This window comes from Entelurus aequoreus, linkage group LG04, assembly GCF_033978785.1.
Source record: "Entelurus aequoreus isolate RoL-2023_Sb linkage group LG04, RoL_Eaeq_v1.1, whole genome shotgun sequence".
NCBI lineage: Eukaryota > Metazoa > Chordata > Actinopteri > Syngnathiformes > Syngnathidae > Entelurus > Entelurus aequoreus.
The window spans coordinates 5,644,059-5,664,865 of NC_084734.1; the positions used below are offsets into that span (position 1 = coordinate 5,644,059).

At 37.4% G+C, this 20,807-nt stretch overlaps 1 protein-coding gene across 4 annotated transcripts in view; it reads right to left on the reverse strand.

Moving 5' to 3' along the window:
* The window catches only part of LOC133648215 (Kv channel-interacting protein 1), a 152,110-nt gene that overhangs the window by 119,054 nt on the left and 12,249 nt on the right, over nucleotides 1-20,807 (reverse strand). For 2 of the 4 annotated variants that reach the window (XM_062044075.1, XM_062044071.1), the window contains exon 2: nucleotides 16,988-17,210. The exons of 1 other annotated variant lie outside the window; for it this stretch is intronic. In XM_062044075.1, the coding sequence (XP_061900059.1) occupies nucleotides 16,988-17,075 (88 nt within the window). In that variant the 5' untranslated portion in view covers nucleotides 17,076-17,210. Of the gene's footprint in view, nucleotides 1-16,987; nucleotides 17,263-20,807 lie in introns of those variants that run through there. One more of the 4 variants, XM_062044072.1, reaches the window with a different exon arrangement.

A 20,807-nucleotide genomic window follows, 5' to 3' on the forward strand; every position in this document is an offset into this window, starting at 1 on the left:
TAATATTGAATCAAAATCAATGTTATTCTGAATTATTGACCTATCCAAGGTTCCCATTACTTCACATCAAATATTACACTAAGAAAAATATTTTTGGTGGAAGATTTTGCATATTTTGTGTGTTTGCCATAAAAAACATAGTTTTGTTTGACAAAAAAAGGGCGGAAAAAAAACAAAAAAAAACTGACAAAAACTAAAACATTTTGAATGAGGAATAGATGTGAAGTTGACGTAGACTCCAGGGATTTAAGCGTTAAATATAAAATGTATGTATGCCCTGACTAGGGATGATGTTTGATAAGGAATTATCGAGTTTGAGTCTATTATGGAATCCTCTTATCGAACCCATTCCTTATGGATTCTCTTATGGAGTCCAGATAGGTTGTTGTACATGGAAAAAAACACACAATATTTGGTTTAACAAAAGCTCACTTTTATTATATAAGAAAACAATTTAATCTAATAAATAAATAAATATTGACTGTTACCCCCCTAAAAAAATAAAATAAAATAAATAAATATTGACTGTTGTTACCCAAAGTATATTAAGTGGGATTTTTTATAAAAACAAATATATACAGTAACACAAAAACAAGCTGTCTCTGTGATCACTATAGGTGTATAAATAATAATATAGTGTTAAATAAAATCAGTCCCTTGGGCACAAAACTGGAAATAATACAGCTCTCCAAAAAGTGCAATTCTGCTGCTATTTGACATAACTGTTTGTTATGATGCTTTGACATTTTTGCACTTTAAAGAAAGAAAGAAAATTCTATGAAGAGAAAAGTTGTTTGCAAATGTGGTTACAATGCTAAAAAATGAAAAGTTAAAGCTAAAAAAAGAAATACACTTTATTGAGTTAACATTATTTCTTTATAGGGGGAAAGATGTTATGAGTTAGGGGCAGGGGTCGGCAACCTTTACCACTCAAAGAGCCATTTTGGCAAGTTTCACAAATTAAAGAAAGTAATGGGAGCCACAAAAAAAATTTTAAAATTTATAATGAAAAACACCGCATACAGAGCTTAAATGCTGTGTGCTATGTTAACCAGGGCTCTCTGACACACGCACCGGCAGGAACTTTAATGTGGACATTTGATGTTAGTGCAGCCCGCGAGTTTTGAATGAATAATAATAATAATAATGGATTAGATTTATATAGCGCTTTTCTAGACACTCAAAGCGCTTCACAGAGAAGTGAGAACCCATCATTCATTTTTACAACTCATTCATTCATCATTCATTCTCCGGTGTGAGCGGCACCGGGGGCAAGGGTGAAGTGTCCTGCCCAAGGACACAACGGCAGCGATTTTTGGATGGTAAGAGGCGGGGAGCGAACCTGCAACCCTCAGGTTTCTGGCAAGGCCGCTCTACCCACTACGCCATGCCGCATGAATGGCGCTTGATAGCATCATACTTGCTCTATCATACTTGTCAATCATACTTGCCAATCTTCTCATTTTTCCGGGAGACTTCCGATTATCAGAGCGTGATGACACTGCATTTGGCGCCCTCTACAGTCTGCCCTAACAGTGCACCTGCTCGACCACACCTACAATGCAGTTTTAGCTCGCTCACGTAAGTGACAGCAAGGCGTACTACCTCAGCAGCCACACATCTTACACTGACGGTACCAATACCCAGAATCCCATGCAGCACTAACTCCTCAACCAACCAACGCACGGAGGGGGGGAGGGGGGGGTAATTTGTGGGGGGATTTGGTGGTAGCGGGGGGGGGGGGGGGGGGGGGGGGTGTATAATGTAGACCGGAAGAGTTAGGGCTGCATGGGATTCTGGGTAATGGTTGTGTTGTGTTTATGTTGTGTTACAGTGCAGATGTTCTCCAGAAATGTGTTTTTCATTCTTTTTTGGTGTGGGTTCACAGTGTGGCGCATATTTGTAACGTAACAGTGTTAAAGTTGTTTGATACGGCTACCGTCAGTGTAAGCTGTGTGGCTGATGAGTAAGTATGCTTTGCTGTCTCCTGTGTGTGCAAGTAATAACAACATGTAATATGTGGCTGGACTGGTACGCTGTATGTAAATGTCGTAGAGGACTAGGAATGGGCGATACCACACTTTAAGGATTCAATACCGATACTTTTTCTTGCATTTTCATCAATACCGATACTAGGGATAGGCGATACCACACTTTCAGGATTCGATACCGATACTTTTTCTTGCATTTTCATCGATACCGATACCAATAATTTCTTATTGCCAATTTTTTGTCAGTCAAAAATATTATTACTATTGTTATTATTTAAGACAAATCACAAGACAAATACAGACCATTTATACCACATTTATTATGGTCAATATATAATAAAAGTAGAATTAAAATAAATAACATAAATATGAAAAATAAATTAAATATTATATATAATAATAACTATATATTATATATAATAATAATTAAATATTAGGGCTTTCCAATTAACAGTCAAATCCAAATTGCAAGAAGCTGCAGTTATTTTTTAAAGTTTGTGATATAATTAGCAATTAATGAAATATGAAATAGGCTAATGTTTTCAAAATGTAAGAAATCATGTTACAGATTAAAACCAAAATCACATTCAATCATATATTCAAGATTTTCTTGGAAAAAAATAAAACTGTAATGCAAAGATGAAGAATCTCCAAATTGTATCTCTTTCTTATCTTGTTTTAAATACTCAAGCAATTTTCAACTAACAGTAAATTCCCCTGTGTGGAAATTATTTGAATTTAGGATAATCATTTAAACAAAAATATTCAGTAAACATTACTAAAAAAAAAAAAAAAACAATGCCTGTTTTAAGTCAACAATTGGACAACACTGGATATGCCTGCATGGCTGCATCGCTGTCGGCTGGCTGTGTGTGTGTGTGTGTGTGTGTGTGTGTGTGTGTGTGTGTGTGTGTGTGTGTGTGTGTGTGTGTGTGTGTGTGTGTGTGTGTGTGTGTGTGTGTGTGTGTGTGTGTGTGTGTGTGTGTGTGTGTGTGTGTGTGTGTGTGTGTGTGTGTGTGTGTGTGTGTGTTGCACGTTGACCACGCTCATTGGCTGTCTCCTGTCACGTGACTGGGCCAGCTCTATACTCTGCCAGGTACAGGTGTGTCCCAGCACATAGGAAGTTAAGTAAGTCATCAAAAACATCTGAAAGTGATGCTTGCACCCCCCACACGCCCTTTTTTGCTTTATATCCATACTTTTTTCAGAAAAGTGATGCCAAATGAGTAGCGTGTGATATCGATATATTGATACCACAGGATCAATACGCACATCCGTATAGAGGACAATTACTGCAGTGCAATTAGAGCACGCCCTTTATTTAGTAATTAGAGTGTAAATAGGATTATTTTTTCCCTGGGAGTTAACTAGGAGAGACACTGAGATCCATAAATCTCCTGGGAACATCGGGGGCGTCGGCAAGTATGTAGCTGAGCCGCATCAGAGTGGTCAAGGAGCCGCATGCGGCTCCGGAGCCGCGGGTTGCCGACCCGAGCTAGGGAATATAACAACTACACTACCCAGCATGCAACGGGAGTGACGAGCATGCGCGGTAGCCCCGAAAAGTGTTGTTGCATGTCGTCACCCGTGAAAGTAAATGTCAAGAACTCAGCCAACACGCCTCGTCTGCATTATTTATAATTAGACAGACAACACATATACAGTGTGAAAAACAAAAGTTAAAAAAGGGAGATATGTTGTATATATATGTATGTGCTGCAGTGTTGTATATATATGGATGTGCTGCAGTGTTGTATATATATGTATGTGCTGCAGTGTTGTATATATATGTATTTGCTGCGGTTGTTTTAAGAACGTTGCGCCAGCTGCCGTAAAGGAGGTGCGTTGCTAGCCTGGTTGCTATGTTTCCGGTGGTGGTAAAAGTGTTGGTCATGTGTTTTACCCTGCTAAAATCTCCAGTAAAGTTATTCATTGGATTATACCTTTTGTTTTGAACTTTATTACACCTTGGAGTGCTTTTTCCCGTCCATTGTTTTCCTGCTTTCACTATCTGCGCCTAATGACTGAGCTACGTGACGTCATTTATTGTGATGTCACACGGAGCATTTCTGGTCGGGACGGGATTCGTTCCGAGGGATTCGAATAAAGAACCAACTCTTTTCTTTACTATAGTGGTCTCGATAACGGGTACCGGTTCTCAAAAAGGGATTCGAGTCCGAGGACTCGGTTCTTTTCTTATCGAACAACCGGGAAAACCGGTTTCGAGTATCATCCCTAGCCCTGACACAACATTATCATCATTTCATGACCCAAGCAAAACACTTTTGACACTTTTATACTGAAATAAATACACCTACAACGTATTCAATAAAAACATAGAAAAAACTAGCAGCAGCGGTAAAGTTTAGATCCATGAAGGAAAGAAGAAATAGAATGAATGTTTATGACTGAATACATTTACATTTGTCTTGTTTTTTATAATTTCTTTTAATGAATGAAGTAACGTTTATGACAACCTATTTCCAAAACACAACATAGAATGTGACATATAACAGGATACATTTATCATTTGTTTTCAAAACGCTTATAAAAAAGTGGGAACCCAAAAATGTACTGTGGGACCCCATTTTTATGACTTGAAAGTTCCTAGTGCCAACACTGCTGTCAACAGAGGAGAAAAAATGAATTGATTTAAATAAATATATTATTAATAAAGCAACTTGGAGTATCATTGGCAAATGTTCACTTAGTCCCGCCTTGGCGTGCTGCCCGCCTTGGCACGCATATATGGTATGGCCAGCCTACTCAGTGTGAACATGAAATATCTTGTCTATTCAATTGAATATAAGTTGAAAAGGATTTGTTGTATTCTCTTTTTATTTACCATTTACACAACGTGACAACTTCACTGCTTTTGGGTTTGGTATAATAATCAGCTGGTGTGGTATGAGGTCAGGTACACCTTCATATTCCAGACAAGGAAAATGTCATTTCAAATCCGTTTCAGTGAACCTGAGGTTAATTACGGTCATTTGTATTTGTTCAATTATGATATATTTATATAAGCCTCTGCAATCATGTTTGAAAATCAATGTCATAAAAATGCAATTTCCTTTTTGTTCATGACGACCTGACTTGTGTCCTTTGATTGCTATTTGAAGGAATGCCACACAGGAGAAGCGTGACCACAGCATGCTTGTTTTGTTTGTTTGTTGTTTTTAGTGGGTTTGGTGAATTGTTGTGCCGTGCAAAATCTGCCTAGTAACAAGACATGTGCCCTCATTGCGCTCAATTGACTCTGTCACGCCTTCAAAAGCAATCTAGAGACTCATTTATTTGTTCAGGCTTTTAATTAGCTACGCTATGATTTTTATGTTGGCTTTTATTGTTTTTATATTCTTTATTGGCCTTTTATATTAGGTGTAGTTTCTCATATTTTAACTGTGTTGTGAAGCACTTTGTGGCTTTGTTTTTTTGGCCTGTGAAAGGTGCTATACAAAAAATGTCATGTGATAAAACTGTTGTAAAATTTAGATACAATTATTTTTTTATGCTTTTTTTTTACCTAAGATGTTTTTTATCTAAATATTTTTACATTTTCTTTTTCACCTATTTCTGCAAATTTAAGTAGCGTATTTTCCGGACCATAGGGCGCACCGGATTATAAGGCGCACTGCAGATGAGCAGGTCTAGTCAGGTCTATTTTCATACAAAAGGTGCACCGGATTATAAGGCGCATTAAAGGAGTCATATTATTATTATTTGTTTCTAAATGTAAAAGACTTCCTTGTGGTCTACATAACATGTAATGGTGGTTCTTTGCTCAAAATGTTGCATAGATGATGTTTTACACATCATCATCAAGTCGCTTTCTGACAGTCGCTTCAGGATGCGCCGTTTTGTGGGCGGGTCTTATTTACGTGCCTCCACTTGGACAGCGTCATCTTTGTTGTAGCGGTGTAGCGTGCAAGGACGGGAGTGGAAGAAGTGTCAAAAGATGGCGCTAACTGTTTTAATGACATTCAGACTTTACTTCAAACAATAACGGAGCAGCATCTCCTCATCCGTGGCTCACTAGTGCAACAACAACACCCGGAAATGTGTCCCGTGAAAAACCGTCCGACCGGAACTCTCTAACAACTAAAGTTCCTTGGGTGAATAATGTCAACTCACTACACCGGTATGTTTTAGTGCTTTCATGGTGAGTTCACTGACAGATATAAGTAAGAACTTTACACTACTTTATATTAAAAATGGCAACAGTGGAGGATGAATGTCACATAACAAGAAGATAGAGAAAAAGAAGAAGCTTATAGACTACGGTGTCGCCGCGGACTACAAAGGCGGACGCGCGCATTTTTCAGGATTTATGCTGATCCCAAATACAGATCAGCAGGTACCAGAAGGTAAGAAAAGTTGCTTTTGCGTAATATTGTGAAAAAAACGCCAGATAATGTCTTACCTTATACCAGACCTGTGCAAATGAAGGCCCGGGGGTCACATGCGGCCAGATGAGCTTTTCAATCTGGCCCCTCGGACATTCCCAAATATTTTTTTTTAGATGTGTAAGATGTAAAGTGTAGCTGCCATTATGATGTGCACTCATCTTTTATAATGACCCGAAGTCTTCAACTATACTAAGTCTTTACATGCTTGGAATCTGCACTTTTACATGATATACTAGTTACTATGGTCATCTAATTAGGTACTATGGTCATCTAATTAGTTACTATGGTAATCTAATGAGTTACTATGGTCATCTAATTAGTTACTATGGTCATCTAATGAGTTACTATGGTCATCTAATGAGTTACTATGGTCATCTAATGAGTTACTATGGTCATCTAATTAGTTACTATGGTCATCTAATGAGTTACTATGGTAATGTAAGTCACAGCAGCTCAGACGAGGCACCAAGCAGTGTGGGTGGGGAGCGTTTCCACAGAGTGTTTCCAGAGCTGCCAGCCTGAAATGTGGGTGTCAGGGACAGACGTGGAAGGAGATTTTTACAACAAAGTTCTAAAGCTTAGTGATATATTAGAGCAGTGGTTCTTAACCTGGGTTGGATGGAACCCTAGGGGTTCGGTGAGTCGGGCTCAGGGGTTCGGCGGAGGTCAAGACACACCCGACTCATCGTGTAAATAAAAACTTCTCCCTATCGGCGTATTACGGATACGGCAACAGCAGAAGTCAGACTGATTTGCAGGTGTGTCATTTGTTGTGAGTTTGTGTTGGTTTTGTTGTTTGAACAAGGTGATGTTCATGCACGCTTCATTTTGTGCACCAGTAATAAAACATAGTAACACTTTAGTAAGGGGAACATATTCACCATTAATTAGTTGCTTATTAACATGCAAATTAGTAACATATTGGCTCTTAACTAGTCATTATTAAGTACTTATTAATGCCTTATTCGGCATGGCCTTATCATAACCCTAACCCTCTAACCCTGAACCTAACCCTCTAACCCTGGCCCTAACCCTAACCAAATAACTCTAAATTAAGTCTTTGTTACTTAGAATATGTTCCTCTAGTGTCCAAAAAACTCTAAATTAAATCGTTGTTACTTAAAGGCCTACTGAAAGCCACTACTAGCGACCACGCAGTCTGATAGTTTATATATCAATGATGACATCTTAACATTGCAACACATGCCAATACGGCCGGGTTAACTTATAAAGTGACATTTTACATTTACCGCTAAACTTCCGGTTGAAAACGTCTATGTATGATGACATATGCTCGTGACGTCAATGGTTGAAACGGAAGTATTGGGACACATTGTATCCAATACAAAAAGCTCTGTTTTCATCTCATAATTCCACAGTATTCTGGACATCTGTGTTGGTGAATCTTTTGCAATTTGTTTAATGAACAATGGAGACTGCAAAGAAGAAAGTTGTAGATGGGATCGGTGTATTAGCGGCGGACTACAGCAACACAACCAGGAGGACTTTGAGATGGATAGCAGACGCGCTAGCCGATGCTAACCGCCGACCGCATCTATGATCGGGTGAAGTCCTTCGTCCTTCCGTCGATCGCTGGAACGCAGGTGAGCACGGGTGTTGATGAGCAGATGAGGGCTGGCTGGCGTAGGTGGATAGCTAATGTTTTTATCATAGCTCTGTGAGGTCCCGTAGCTAATTTAGCTTCAATGGCGTCGTTAGCAACAGCATTGTTAAGCTTCGCCAGACTGGAAAGCATTAACCATGTAGTTACATGTCCATGGTTTAATAGTATTGTTGATCTTCTGTCTATCCTTCCAGTCAGGGGCTTATTTATTTTGTTTCTGTCTGCATTTAAGCCCGATGCTATCACGTTAGCTCCGTAGCTAAAGAGCTTCGTCGATGTATTGTCATGGAGATAAAAGTCACTGTGAATGTCCATTTCGCGTTCTGGACTCTCATTTTCAAGAGGATATAGTATCCCAGGTGGTTTAAAATACAAATCCGTGATCCACAATAGAAAAAGGAGAAAGTGTGGAATCCAATGAGCCAGCTTGTACCTAAGTTACGGTCAGAGCGGAAAAAAGATACGTCCTGCACTGCACTCTAGTCCTTCACTCTCACGTTCCTCATCCACGAATCTTTCATCCTGGCTCAAATAAATGGGGTAATCGTCACTTTCTCGGTCCGAATCGCTCTCGCTGCTGGTGTAAACAATGGGGAAATGTGAGGAGCCTTTCAACCTGTGACGTCACGCTACTTCCGGTACAGGCAAGGCTTTTTTTTTAATCTTCGACCAAAAGTTGCGAACTTTATCGTCGTTTTTCTCTACTAAATCCTTTCAGCAAAAATATGGCAATATCGCGAAATGATCAAGTATGACACATAGAATGGATCTGCTAACCCCGTTTAAATAAAAAAAATGTCATTTCAGTAGGCCTTTAAAATATGTTCCCCATACTAAAGTGTTACCAAAAACATATAACTTTGTCTTGAATCTGAAAAGAAATATACATAATACATTTTATTTATCACTAAAGAAGGGTTGGGTGAATGCGCACATGAAACTGGTGGGGTTCAGTACCTCCAACAAGGTTAAGAACCACGGACTTAGATATATCAGATTCTAGGTGGTTTGTTTTTTACCCTTCATGTTCATATTTTGCTGTGTTTGTTGCATTTTTGTAGCTTCACTGGATTGTAAAATATGAGGATGGAGAGGGGGTGTGACGTTCTTTTGTTGTCAATATTCAGTGTTTTATCCTTCATAGGTAATATTGTAAATCCCACATGTACATTCCAGGTGTCTCATTCAGTAAAAAAATGTAAAATTCCATTCCGTTTTTTAAAGGTGGTCTGTCAGAACGTTTTTAGCATTCAAGCAGACATTATTGTGAGGTTCCTAAAAGTCAGATATACCGGCCCCCGGACACATTTTTTTCTGTAAATTTGGCCCCCCCGAGTCAAAATAATTTCCCAGGCCTGCCTTGTACACACACCATCATAATATAGAAGCCCCCTAGCATCATTGGGACACACAAACTCCTTCACCACGACACGGTGGCAGCACAGAAAGGAGCAAGTTGAACACAAAAAAATGCAATTTGTCCTTTTGTAGTTTTGTGCATAAAGAGTCTTTGACAAGAGCAGTCATCTTTCAGTCATGTTGTGTCGCTGCACACACTGCAGCTGAGAGAAGAGCTTGGAACACTCCACGCTGAAGACTTTGTGGAAAGGAGGAAATAATGTGGCAGACTGTTGGGAAGCTACAAAGAAAAAAAGAGCAAAGTGTTGATAGGAATTTGCTGTAAGAAAAAATAGACTCTCATCTTGTATTGACCAGTAGACAAAAAAAGGATTTGCCATTTTGTATAAAGATGGATCTAAAAAACATCGCTTGGAGGAAGAGTATGTTGCACTGTATAATAATATATAATATAATAGTAGTATGAAAGGCAATGGTACTAATCGGATGGGGAGGTTGTGAGTTCAAACCCCGGCCGAGTCATACCAAAGACGATAAAAATGGGAGCCATTACCTCCCTGCTTGGCACTCAGCATCAAGGCTTGGAATTGGGGGTTAAATCACCAAAAATGATTCTCAGGCGCGGCCACTGCTGCTGCTCACTGCTCCCCTCACCTCCCAGGGGGTGATCAAGGGTGATGGGTCAAATGCAGAGAATAATTTCGCCACACCTAGTGTGTGTGTGTGACTATCATTGCTACTTTAACTTTTAATAACAGTTTGGGCGTGGCCTAAATAGCATTTCAAATGTAATTGGTTACACCTTTATAAGTCAAATTAGAAAACAACAACAAATAAACGAGTTCTTTAAAAATAATATAAATTACATTGAACTTAAAATATATTGAATAATCAAAAATAAAAATGTGAAATGAGTAGTTGTTCTAATATGTTTATATTTTACAATTTCATCAACTAACAGAATAATCAGATTTTAACTCATAGAATCATACTTAATTTTATATGTTTTTTTTGTAGGGATGTCTGATAATATCGGGCTGCCGCTATTATCGGCCGATAAATGCTTTAAAATGTAATATCGGAAATTGTCAGAATCGGTTTCATAACTATCGGTATCGGTTTGTAAAAGTAAAATGTATGACTTTTTAAAAGGCCGCTGTGTACACGCACGTAGGGAGAAGTACAGAGCGACAATAAACCTTAAAGGCATTTCCTTTGCGTGCCGGCCCAGTCACATAATATCTACCAGCTGTTCTCATCACGAATTAATGCAAAGCATACTTGGTCAACAGCCATACAGGTCACACTGAGGGTGGCCGTATAAACAAGTTTAACACTGTTACAAATATGCGTCACACTGTGAACCCACACCAAACAAGAATGACAAACACATTTCGGGAAAACATCCGCACCGTAACACAACATAAACACAACACAACAAATACCCAGAATCCCTTGCAGCACTAACTCTTCCGGGACTCTACAATATAAACCCCCCTGCTACCCCCTACCTCCACTCACCCCAACCTCCTCATGCTCTCTCAGGGAGAGCATGTACCAAATTCCAAGCTGCTGTCTGGATAGATAGATGGATAGATGGATAGATGGATAGATGGATAGATGGATAGATGGATAGATGGATAGATAGATGGATAGATGGATAGATAGATGGATAGATAGATGGATAGATAGATGGATAGATAGATGGATAGATAGATGGATGGATGGATGGATGGATGGATGGATGGATGGATGGATGGATGGATGGATGGATGGATGGATGGATGGATGGATGGATGGATGGATGGATGGATGGATAGATAGATAGATAGATAGATAGATAGATAGATAGATAGATAGATAGATAGATAGATAGATAGATAGATAGATGGATAGATAGAACTTTATTGATTCCTTCAGGAGAGTTCCCTCAGGAAAATTACAATTCCAGCAGCAGTGTACAGAATTGAGATGGAATTTAAAAAGTAAAAAGTAAATAATGGGCGTATAAATGGAAACAGAATACAAAAATATTACAGTAACACTAAAAATAAAAAGCAACAATGAGAATAAAAATATAACAGTAAAATAAGAATATAACAAGAGAAACGAGGCAGTAGTGAGCATGTTATGAAAAAGTATTGCACTGTTATTGTTTTGAGGCATGTTCAAAAAATAATGAATGCACTTTGTGACTTCAATAATAAATATGGCAGTGCCATGTTGGCATTTTTTTACATAACTTGAGTTGATTTATTTTGGAAAACCTTGTTACATTGTTTAATTCCACCACAGTATATATTGGTATCGGTTGATATCGGTATCGGTAATTAAGAGTTGGACAATATCGGAATATCGGTTAAAAAAAAGCCATTATCGGACATCTCTAAGTTTTTTGTCTATTTAATACTGTCATGAATAAAAGCTGCATAATATTAATGCTTCTTCACTCTGCACTTTCTCCATCCCGCCAGCAGAGGTCAGTGTTGTTCCGAGTGCGCAAATCAGCGTCCTCGAGTGAAGAAAATGCTGTCAAATTGGTGCAAAAGAAGCAGAATATTGCTGACATTTGTCTCATAACACTCACTGACACGTAAACTTAATGAGAAAAATGCCGTCTTGGTCAGCATAAATTCCATTTGATCTCAAAGATAAACATTTTTGAAGCTTTAGCATAACAAGATGCAAGATGCTGTTAAATTGCTGTGTTCAGCAAAACGTTTTTTTCTGTATTCCAATTGTGTGCCTCTCTGAACAAGTCATTTTCCAACAGGAGACTCGGGGGTTTAAAAGTTGTTGGCGCTTTTAAGATGTGACAGGAAGCGTTTATTCCGGGGAGTCATCACATTTTGACCGGACTCATTTTTAATTAGCATTAATAAACATTTCATTTGACAAGCAACTACTCCAGTTTAACGAGACTCTGAGGATTAACTGGGTTTTTTCTTCCCCCCTTTGGCCACGTATTCTACAAACCCCGTTTCCATGTGAGTTGGGAAATGGTGTTAGATGTAAATATAAACAGAATACAATGATTTGCAAATCCTTTTCAAGCCATATTCAGTTGAATATGCTACAAGGACAACATATTTCATGTTCAAACTCATAAACTTTTTTTTTTTTGTGCAAATAATCATTAACTTTACAATTTGATGGCAGCAACACGTGACAAAGAAGTTGGGAAAGGTGGCAATAAATACTGATAAAGTTGAGGAATGCTCATCAAACACTTATTTGGAACATCCCACAGGTGTGCAGGCTAATTGGGAACAGGTGGGTGCCATGATTGGCTATAAAAGTAGATTCCATGAAATGCTCAGTCATTCACAAACAAGGATGGGGCGAGGGTCACCACTTTGTCAACAAATGCCTGAGCAAATTGTTGAACAGTTTAAGAACAACCTTTCTCAAGCAGCTATTGCAAGGAATTTAGGGATTTCACCATCTACGCTCCTTAATATCATCAAAGAGAATGTGGAGAAATCACTGCAGGTAAGCAGCTAAGCCCGTGACCTTCCATCCCTCAGGCTGTACTGCATCAACATCAGTGTGTAAAGGATATCACCACATGGGCTCAGGAACACTTCAGAAACCCACTGTCAGTAACTACAGTTGGTCGCTACATCTATAAGTGCAAGTTAAAACTCTCCTATGCAAGGCGAAAACCGTTTATCAACAACACCCAGAAACGCCGTCGGCTTCACTGGGCCCGAGCTCATCTAAGTTGCAAAGTGGAATTTCAAATTGTGCAAAAAGAGGACCTATGATGATTTTCGTCCTTTTTTTGACTTATAAATGTTGTTAGAATGTTAGACGCTCGTGTTAAACAATGTCAAAGTGTCAAACCATAAGGTTTGTGCTCTTTGGTGTGAGTTTGTGACCGGGTGAATCTATATAATGCATATGAAGACCGTGCCTGGGGGGGGGGGGGGGGGGGGGGGGGGGATAACAGTGACTACTTCAGATTCATATTTTAAGTGTACATTTTCAGAATATGAGTCATGATCATTTTGGAGAGGGCGGGGCGTGGTTTCATTTGCAATTTGGTAACAAAAATCCTGCAGACAGTCTCAAAATCAGTAAATACAAAAATATACCATAAGCAAGTAAACAAATCGTAAATATATAAATAAATATTAGACATACACACAATAATGAAAGTTCTCATTAATAGTTGAGTCATTTATTGTTCACAGAGGAGATGGACGACATTATTTAATGTTGTTTTCTTTAAAAAAAACAACGTTTAAGATGTTTATCATAATTCTTATTTTGTTGTGCTTTGTTTGTAACAAAACAGTAAATAAATATAATAATATATCATAAGTACGGAGCCCCTAAAGGGACATGGGGGAAATATATTTTTTTATAATTTTTTTTATAATTTTTTTTTTTAGACATGTATCTCGTGCGCACGAGAAAAAAAGAAGAAAAAAAATCATACTTTTTTTTTTAAGTGATGTATCTCATATGCACGAGATACATGACTAAAAATAATAATTATAAAACAATTATAAATTATTATTATTATTTTTTTATATCTTTATAAAAAGTTTCTCGTGCACACGAGATACATGTCCAAAAAATAAATAAATAAAATAATTTTTTTTTAAAATTCCCCCATGTCCCTTTAGATCAGGGGTCACCAACCTTTTTGAAAGCAAGAGCTACTTCTTGGGTAGTGATTAATGCGAAGGGCTACCAGTTTGATACACACTTAAATAATATGCCAGAAATAGCCAATTTGCTCAATTTACCTTTAACTCTATGTTATTATTAATAATTAATGATATTTACACTTAATTGAACGGTTTAAAAGAGAAGAAAACACGAAAAAAATGACAATTAAATTTTGAAACATAGTTTATCTTCAATTTCGACTCTTTAAAATTCAAAATTCAACCGAAAAAAAGAAGAAAAAAACTTTTAAAAAAATTTATGGAACATCATTAGTAACTTTTCCTGATTAAGAATAATTTTAGAATTTTGATGACATGTTTTAAATAGGTTAAAATCCAATCTACACTTTGTTAGAATATATAACAAATTGGACCAAGCTATATTTCTAACAAAGACAAATCATTATTTCTTCTAGATTTTCCAAAACAAAAATTAAAAAAAAAAAATTCAAAAGACTTTGAAATAAGATTTAAATTTGATTCTACAGATTTTCTAGATTTGCCAGAATAATTTTTTTGAATTTGAATCATAATAAGAAATATTTCACAAATATTCTTCGTCGAAAAAACAGAAGCTAAAATGAAGAATTAAATTATAATGTATTTATTATTCTTTACTATAAAAAATTTTTTTACTTGAACATTGATTTAAATTGTCAGGAAAGAAGAGGAAGGAATTTAAAAGGTAAAAAGGTATATGTGTTTATAAATCCTAAAATCATTTTTAAGGTTGTATTTTTTCTCTAAAATTGTCTTTCTGAAAGTTATAAGAAGCAAAGTAAAAAAAATAATGAATTTATTTAAACAAGTGAAGACCAAGTCTTTAAAATATTTTCTTGGATTTTCAAATTCTATTTGAGTTTTGTCTCTCTTAGAATTAAAAATGTAGAGCAAAGTGAGACCAGCTTGCTAGTAAATAAATACAATTTAAAAAATAGATGCAGCTCACTGGTAAGTGCTGCTATTTGAGCTATTTTTAGAACAGGCCAGCGGGCTACTCATCTGGTCCTTACGGGCTACCTGGTGCCTGCGGGCACCGCGTTGGTGACCCCTGCTTTAGGGGCTCCGTACAGAGGTAAGTAAAACAAATCGTAAATATATAAATAAATATAAGACATGTACACAATAATGAAAGTTCTCATAAATAGTTGAGTCATTTATTGTTCACAGAGGAGATGAATGACATTATCTAATGTTTTCTTTAAAAAGGTTCAAGTTGTTTATCATAATTCTTCATTTTTGTACTTTGTGAACACTTTTACCACACATTTAGACACATAATTTATATGTATGCAATACATATTATGTAGATCAAACTTTCTTCACCAAGTCCCACCTCAGAAAACACTTGGCTTGCCAAGTTGCACCATAATGACCAACATTGAAATACAGTAGCATAGTAGGCCCAAGTATTCTTTAGACACAGAGTTCTTATTAAACAAGTATATTTAGTATGTTGGGCCACTGTAACGTTACACACAGTTTAAACAGCAACACTGTGTTTGCATGTTTAATTAAGTGATTATTTGCGGCACCACGGGAGCACATGTGTCACACTCAAGGGCCCGGGGGCCACATCTGGCCCGCCCCGTTATCCTTTGTGGCCCGCCATTGCCTGGAAAGAACGTGCATCAACTTTATTTCATCTTTATTGATGAATGTACCTCAATTTTGACAGGAAAAAAAGCACGAAGGCATGCAAATGCAGCTCTGAACTTAATATTATTTGATGCAACAAGCTACATACGGACACATTCCTGGGTGGGTCTCTCGCATGAGAGGAGGAGGAGGGGTTAATCATTTTTGCAATGCAGTCTGCTGAAAATGAGGGAAAGATCCACTCCACATAGCAACTGACGCTCTGGTCAAAGTTGGAATGGCGGCCAAAGTGGATAGTGCACTCGTCACGTTTCATGTGTCAGGTAAACCAAATGGTGCCTTCTCAATCCCCTTCCTACTGCTTTTCTTGCCTTTGTGTCATTCAATCCCTTTTTTCTAATGAAAATTCTACACCAATTCAACCAAATTCTATTCCAAAGCAGGTTTTCCATTAGTTTGTTGGTAAACAACGGTAATAATAATCCAGGTCTGGACTATATGGTCATTCAAAAAGTAGATTATAAAAAGAATATCCAGAAAAGTGCTTAGTAAATATTAATTCTACTCAGTTTTGTAATTTAAGGCTCTTGAATGTGCTAGTTTATTTGTATACAAACATCTTGTAAGGAGCTACACAACCCTGATGAAGTGTGCCGTACAGAGACCTCCAGGGCAATTGACGATAATGTGTTTTCTTACTAGTGTGTGTGTGTGTGTGTGTGTGTGTGTGTGTGTGTGTGTGTGTGTGCCATTTTTCATGTGCACCATCCTTGCACACAAAGTGTCCAGTGGCTGAAAGAGAATTCTACTGTACGTGTGCGCCTACAGGCAGCTCCTTTTGTGTGTCATTTCCTGCACCGCTTCCACAATGTGATTTAAAAAAAAAGACTACTGTAACCACACACACACACACACACACACACACACACACACACACACACACACACACACACACACACACACACACACACACACACACACACACACACACACACACACACACACACACACACACACACACAAGTACAACAACTGATGAAGTACCCCACACCCCCTCCCTGTAAGCATACAGTGTTATTACTCACATTCATCACAAATCTGCTACATCAACTTTATTCTTCTCTCTATTAGCCGCTTTCAACCCTGAACAAGTTCTGCAGAGCGGACCAGAAGGAGGTCAGCAGCACGCAAGAGGAGGAAAATAACAAAGTTGCGAATGAAAGATAAAAATAAGCTTTTATGGTACTTCATTAAGTCGGTGTGTTTTGTGCCTCGATGTTGTGCAACCAAGCCACAAAAATAAAGAGCTAATTAAAAAGTACTCACCTTTTATGAGGGTGCCAGTGAGCAGTTTGTGCACGGACACGACAAACTTGACGACGGCTCGTTTGCAGCGCTTGGCACAGCCAGCCATCCTGGCAGAACCGGAGCAGAACCGGATGCAGAATAAGTAGTAGTAGTAGTAGTACAGTGGTAGTAGTAAAAGTACTCCCAGTTGGAAATCAATGCAACTTCAAGTGGAGATTGAAGGATGCAGAGGAGCTCCTTTCTGCATGGATGGGAGAAAAAAGACACGGTGATGTTCCTCTGTTTCCCGGAACTCCCGCTCTCCTCCTCCTCCTCCTCCTCCTCCTCCTCCTCCTCCTCCTCCTCTAGCAGAAGGGATAAGGGGGTAACTAACACGAGTACAGTGAGTTAGAAACTTACAGTCAGTCTGCTTCAGGGGTTGCAGTGTGAAGTCGTAAACTGTTGTTCTCACTTCTGCTCTTTATTGATGTCATCCTGTCTCTTACACCACAAGGCAATTACCCAGCTACTTTCAGCACCACTGACGGTGGACAGCTCTGCAAAGACGCTTGTCCCCCCACTTTACACACACACACACACACACACACACACACACACACACACACACACACACACACACACACACACACACACACACACACACACACACACACACACACACACACACTTGTATCTGTTACCTTCTTGAGACCTGAGAAAAATGCCTACCTCCTTAGGACCACCCTTTCTAGATGTATAAAGATTTGTATTTACAACATTTATAATATATAAATATACATACTATGCAAATATAAAAAAAGCGTGTTGTGAAAAACGAGTTGGAATTTCACAAGAAAAAGGTCACAATTTCACAAGAAAAACTCCGAATTTTGGCAGTGTTATAATAAAAGTCGTCATTTTACTCAACGCAAGTCAAAATTGGACAAGAAAAACGAAACATTTGTGCAATATTAAGATAAAAGTTGGAATTTTACTCAATAACAGTCGCAATTCTACAAGAATGGCTTAACATTTTGGCAATTTTGTGAAAAGAGTCGTAATTTACTCGACAAAAGTCCCAATTTTATAAGAAAACTGTAAAAATGTTGGAAATATTATAATAATAATCGGAATTTTACTTGGCAAAATTATGACAAAGTTACTAAAAAAGTCAGTATTTTACAAGAACAAAAAAATTGGCAATATTGTGATAAAAGTCAGAATTTTATATGACAAATGTCACTATTTTGCATTAAAAAGTAATAATTTTACATGAAAAAGTAATAATTGTACATAAACAATTTGTAATTTTACATAAAACGTAATAATTTTACATAAAACTTAATAATTTTACATAAAAAAGTAATAATTTTACGAGAAAATATTGCAATATTACAGAAACAAAAAGAATATGAGAAATTGTTCCCAATTTTATAAGAAAAAAGTCGACACATTGTGAGAAAAAGACTGCTTTTAGTTGTTTTTGTTTTGTTTTGTTTGTAATTGGTTTGTAATCTTCATTATTTACTTCAAGTTATTACAGTATGTCGCTGTATACATATTGATTTTATTTTTGTTATTAATTGTGGCCAAAGGGCGCGCATTTCAATTCCTTACACACACTTGTTATTTCATATGTTGACCAGAGGGGGAGCACTTTTAAAACCGACACACAGTCAATTTGAAAAATCCCTCCTTTTTGGCACCACCCTCATTTTGATAGATTTCACCAACAAAAAAATCCCGACTTTGGAGCAATGTTCACGGACTCTACTTTTTGGCTCTTTATTAGATGCGATGGTTTTCTGTATTGGGACCATGATTTATGTCCTAACTCTTTCACCGGTCCTCATATGGAAGGTATTTTTCCTTGTTGATGTCTCAAGACGGGTAGAAATACAAGAACACACACACACACACACACACACACACACACACACACACTTGTATCTGTTACCTTCTTGAGACCTGAGAAAAATGCCTACCTCTTTAGGACCAGCCCTTCTAGATGTATAAAGATTTGTATTTACAACATTTATAATATATAAATATACATACTATGCAAATATAAAAAAAGCGTGTTGTGAAAAACGAGTTGGAATTTCACAAGAAAAAGGTCACAATTTCACAAGAAAAAGGTCACAATTTCACAAGAAAAAGGTCACAATTTCACAAGAAAAAGTCAGAATTTTGGCAGTGTTATAATAAAAGTCGTCATTTTACTCAACGCAAGTCAAAATTTGACAAGAAAAACAAAACATTTGTGCAATATTAAGATAAAAGTTGGAATTTTACTCAATAACAGTTGCAATTCTACAAGAACGGCTTAACATTTTGGCAATTTTATGAAAAGAGTCGTCCTTTTACTCGACAAAAGTCACAATTTTATAAGAAAACTGTAAAAATGTTGACAATATTATAATAATAATCGGAATTTTGCTTGGCAAAATTATGACAATGTTACTAAAAAAGTCAGCATTTTACAAGAGCAAAAAAATTGGCAATATTGTGATAAAAGTCAGAATTTTAGATGACAAATGTCACTATTTTGCATTAAAAAGTAATAATTTTACATGAAAAAGTAATAATTGTACATAAACAATTTGTAATTTTACATAAAACTTAATAATTTTACATTAAAAAATTAATAATTTTACGAGAAAATATTGCAATATTACAGAAACAGAAAGAATATGAGAAATTGTTCCCAATTTTATAAGAAAAAAGTCTACACATTGTGAGAAAAAGACTGCATTTAGTTTGTTTTTTTTGTTTTGTTTGTAATTGGTTTGTAATCTTCATTATTTACTTCAAGTTATTACAGTATGTCTCTGTATACATATTGATTTTATTTTTGTTATTAATTGTGGCCAAAGGGCGCGCATTTCAATTCCTTACACACACTTGTTATTTCATATGTTGACCAGAGGGGGAGCACTTTTAAAACCGACACACAGTCAATTTGAAAAATCCCTCCTTTTTGGCACCACCCTCATTTTGATAGATTTCACCAACAAAAAAATCCTGACTTTGGAGCAATGTTCACGGACTCTAGTATTTGGCTCTTTATTAGATGCGATGGTTTTCCGTATTGGGACCATGATTTCGGTCCTAACTTGTTCACCGGTCCTCATATGGACGGTATTTTTCCTTGTTGATGTCTCAAGACGGGTAGAAATACAACACACACACACACACACACACACACACACACACACACACACACACACACACACACACACACACACACACACACACACACACACACACACACACACACACACTTCCTCAACCCCTCCCACACCTACTCATTTTTTTGTATGTTGCAATATCATGAAATTGCCTAAGTTGCTGTTTGTAGTTCATAGAGCACTCTTTAGGAATGTAAGATGCATGAATGTTCATGACTGCTGTGTGGTTGCAGTGTTTACCCCGCCAACACCCGAGGAGTAGCAGTTACAGCAAAGAGGGAAAGAGTGATGAAAGACATAGAAGCGGATGTGGAAAGAGGAAATGATCTGGCTGCTAATATTGACTTCAATTGGACTCCTCTGTTCCATGAGTGTGTGAGTGGCAGGAAGAAAAGCTCACTAGCTTGTCAACAGGCACCAAATGTTGGTTGACATGTAGAAATATGTTTCCCTTAGGAACAAAACACCACCTTATATGTTGGGTCACCACTTTGTCAACAAATGCCTGAGCAAATTGTTGAACAGTTTAAGAACAACCTTTCTCAAGCAGCTATTGCAAGGAATTTAGGGATTTCACCATCTACGCTCCGTAATATCATCAAAGAGAATGTGGAGAAATCACTGCACGTAAGCAGCTAAGCCCGTGACCTTCCATCCCTCAGGCTGTA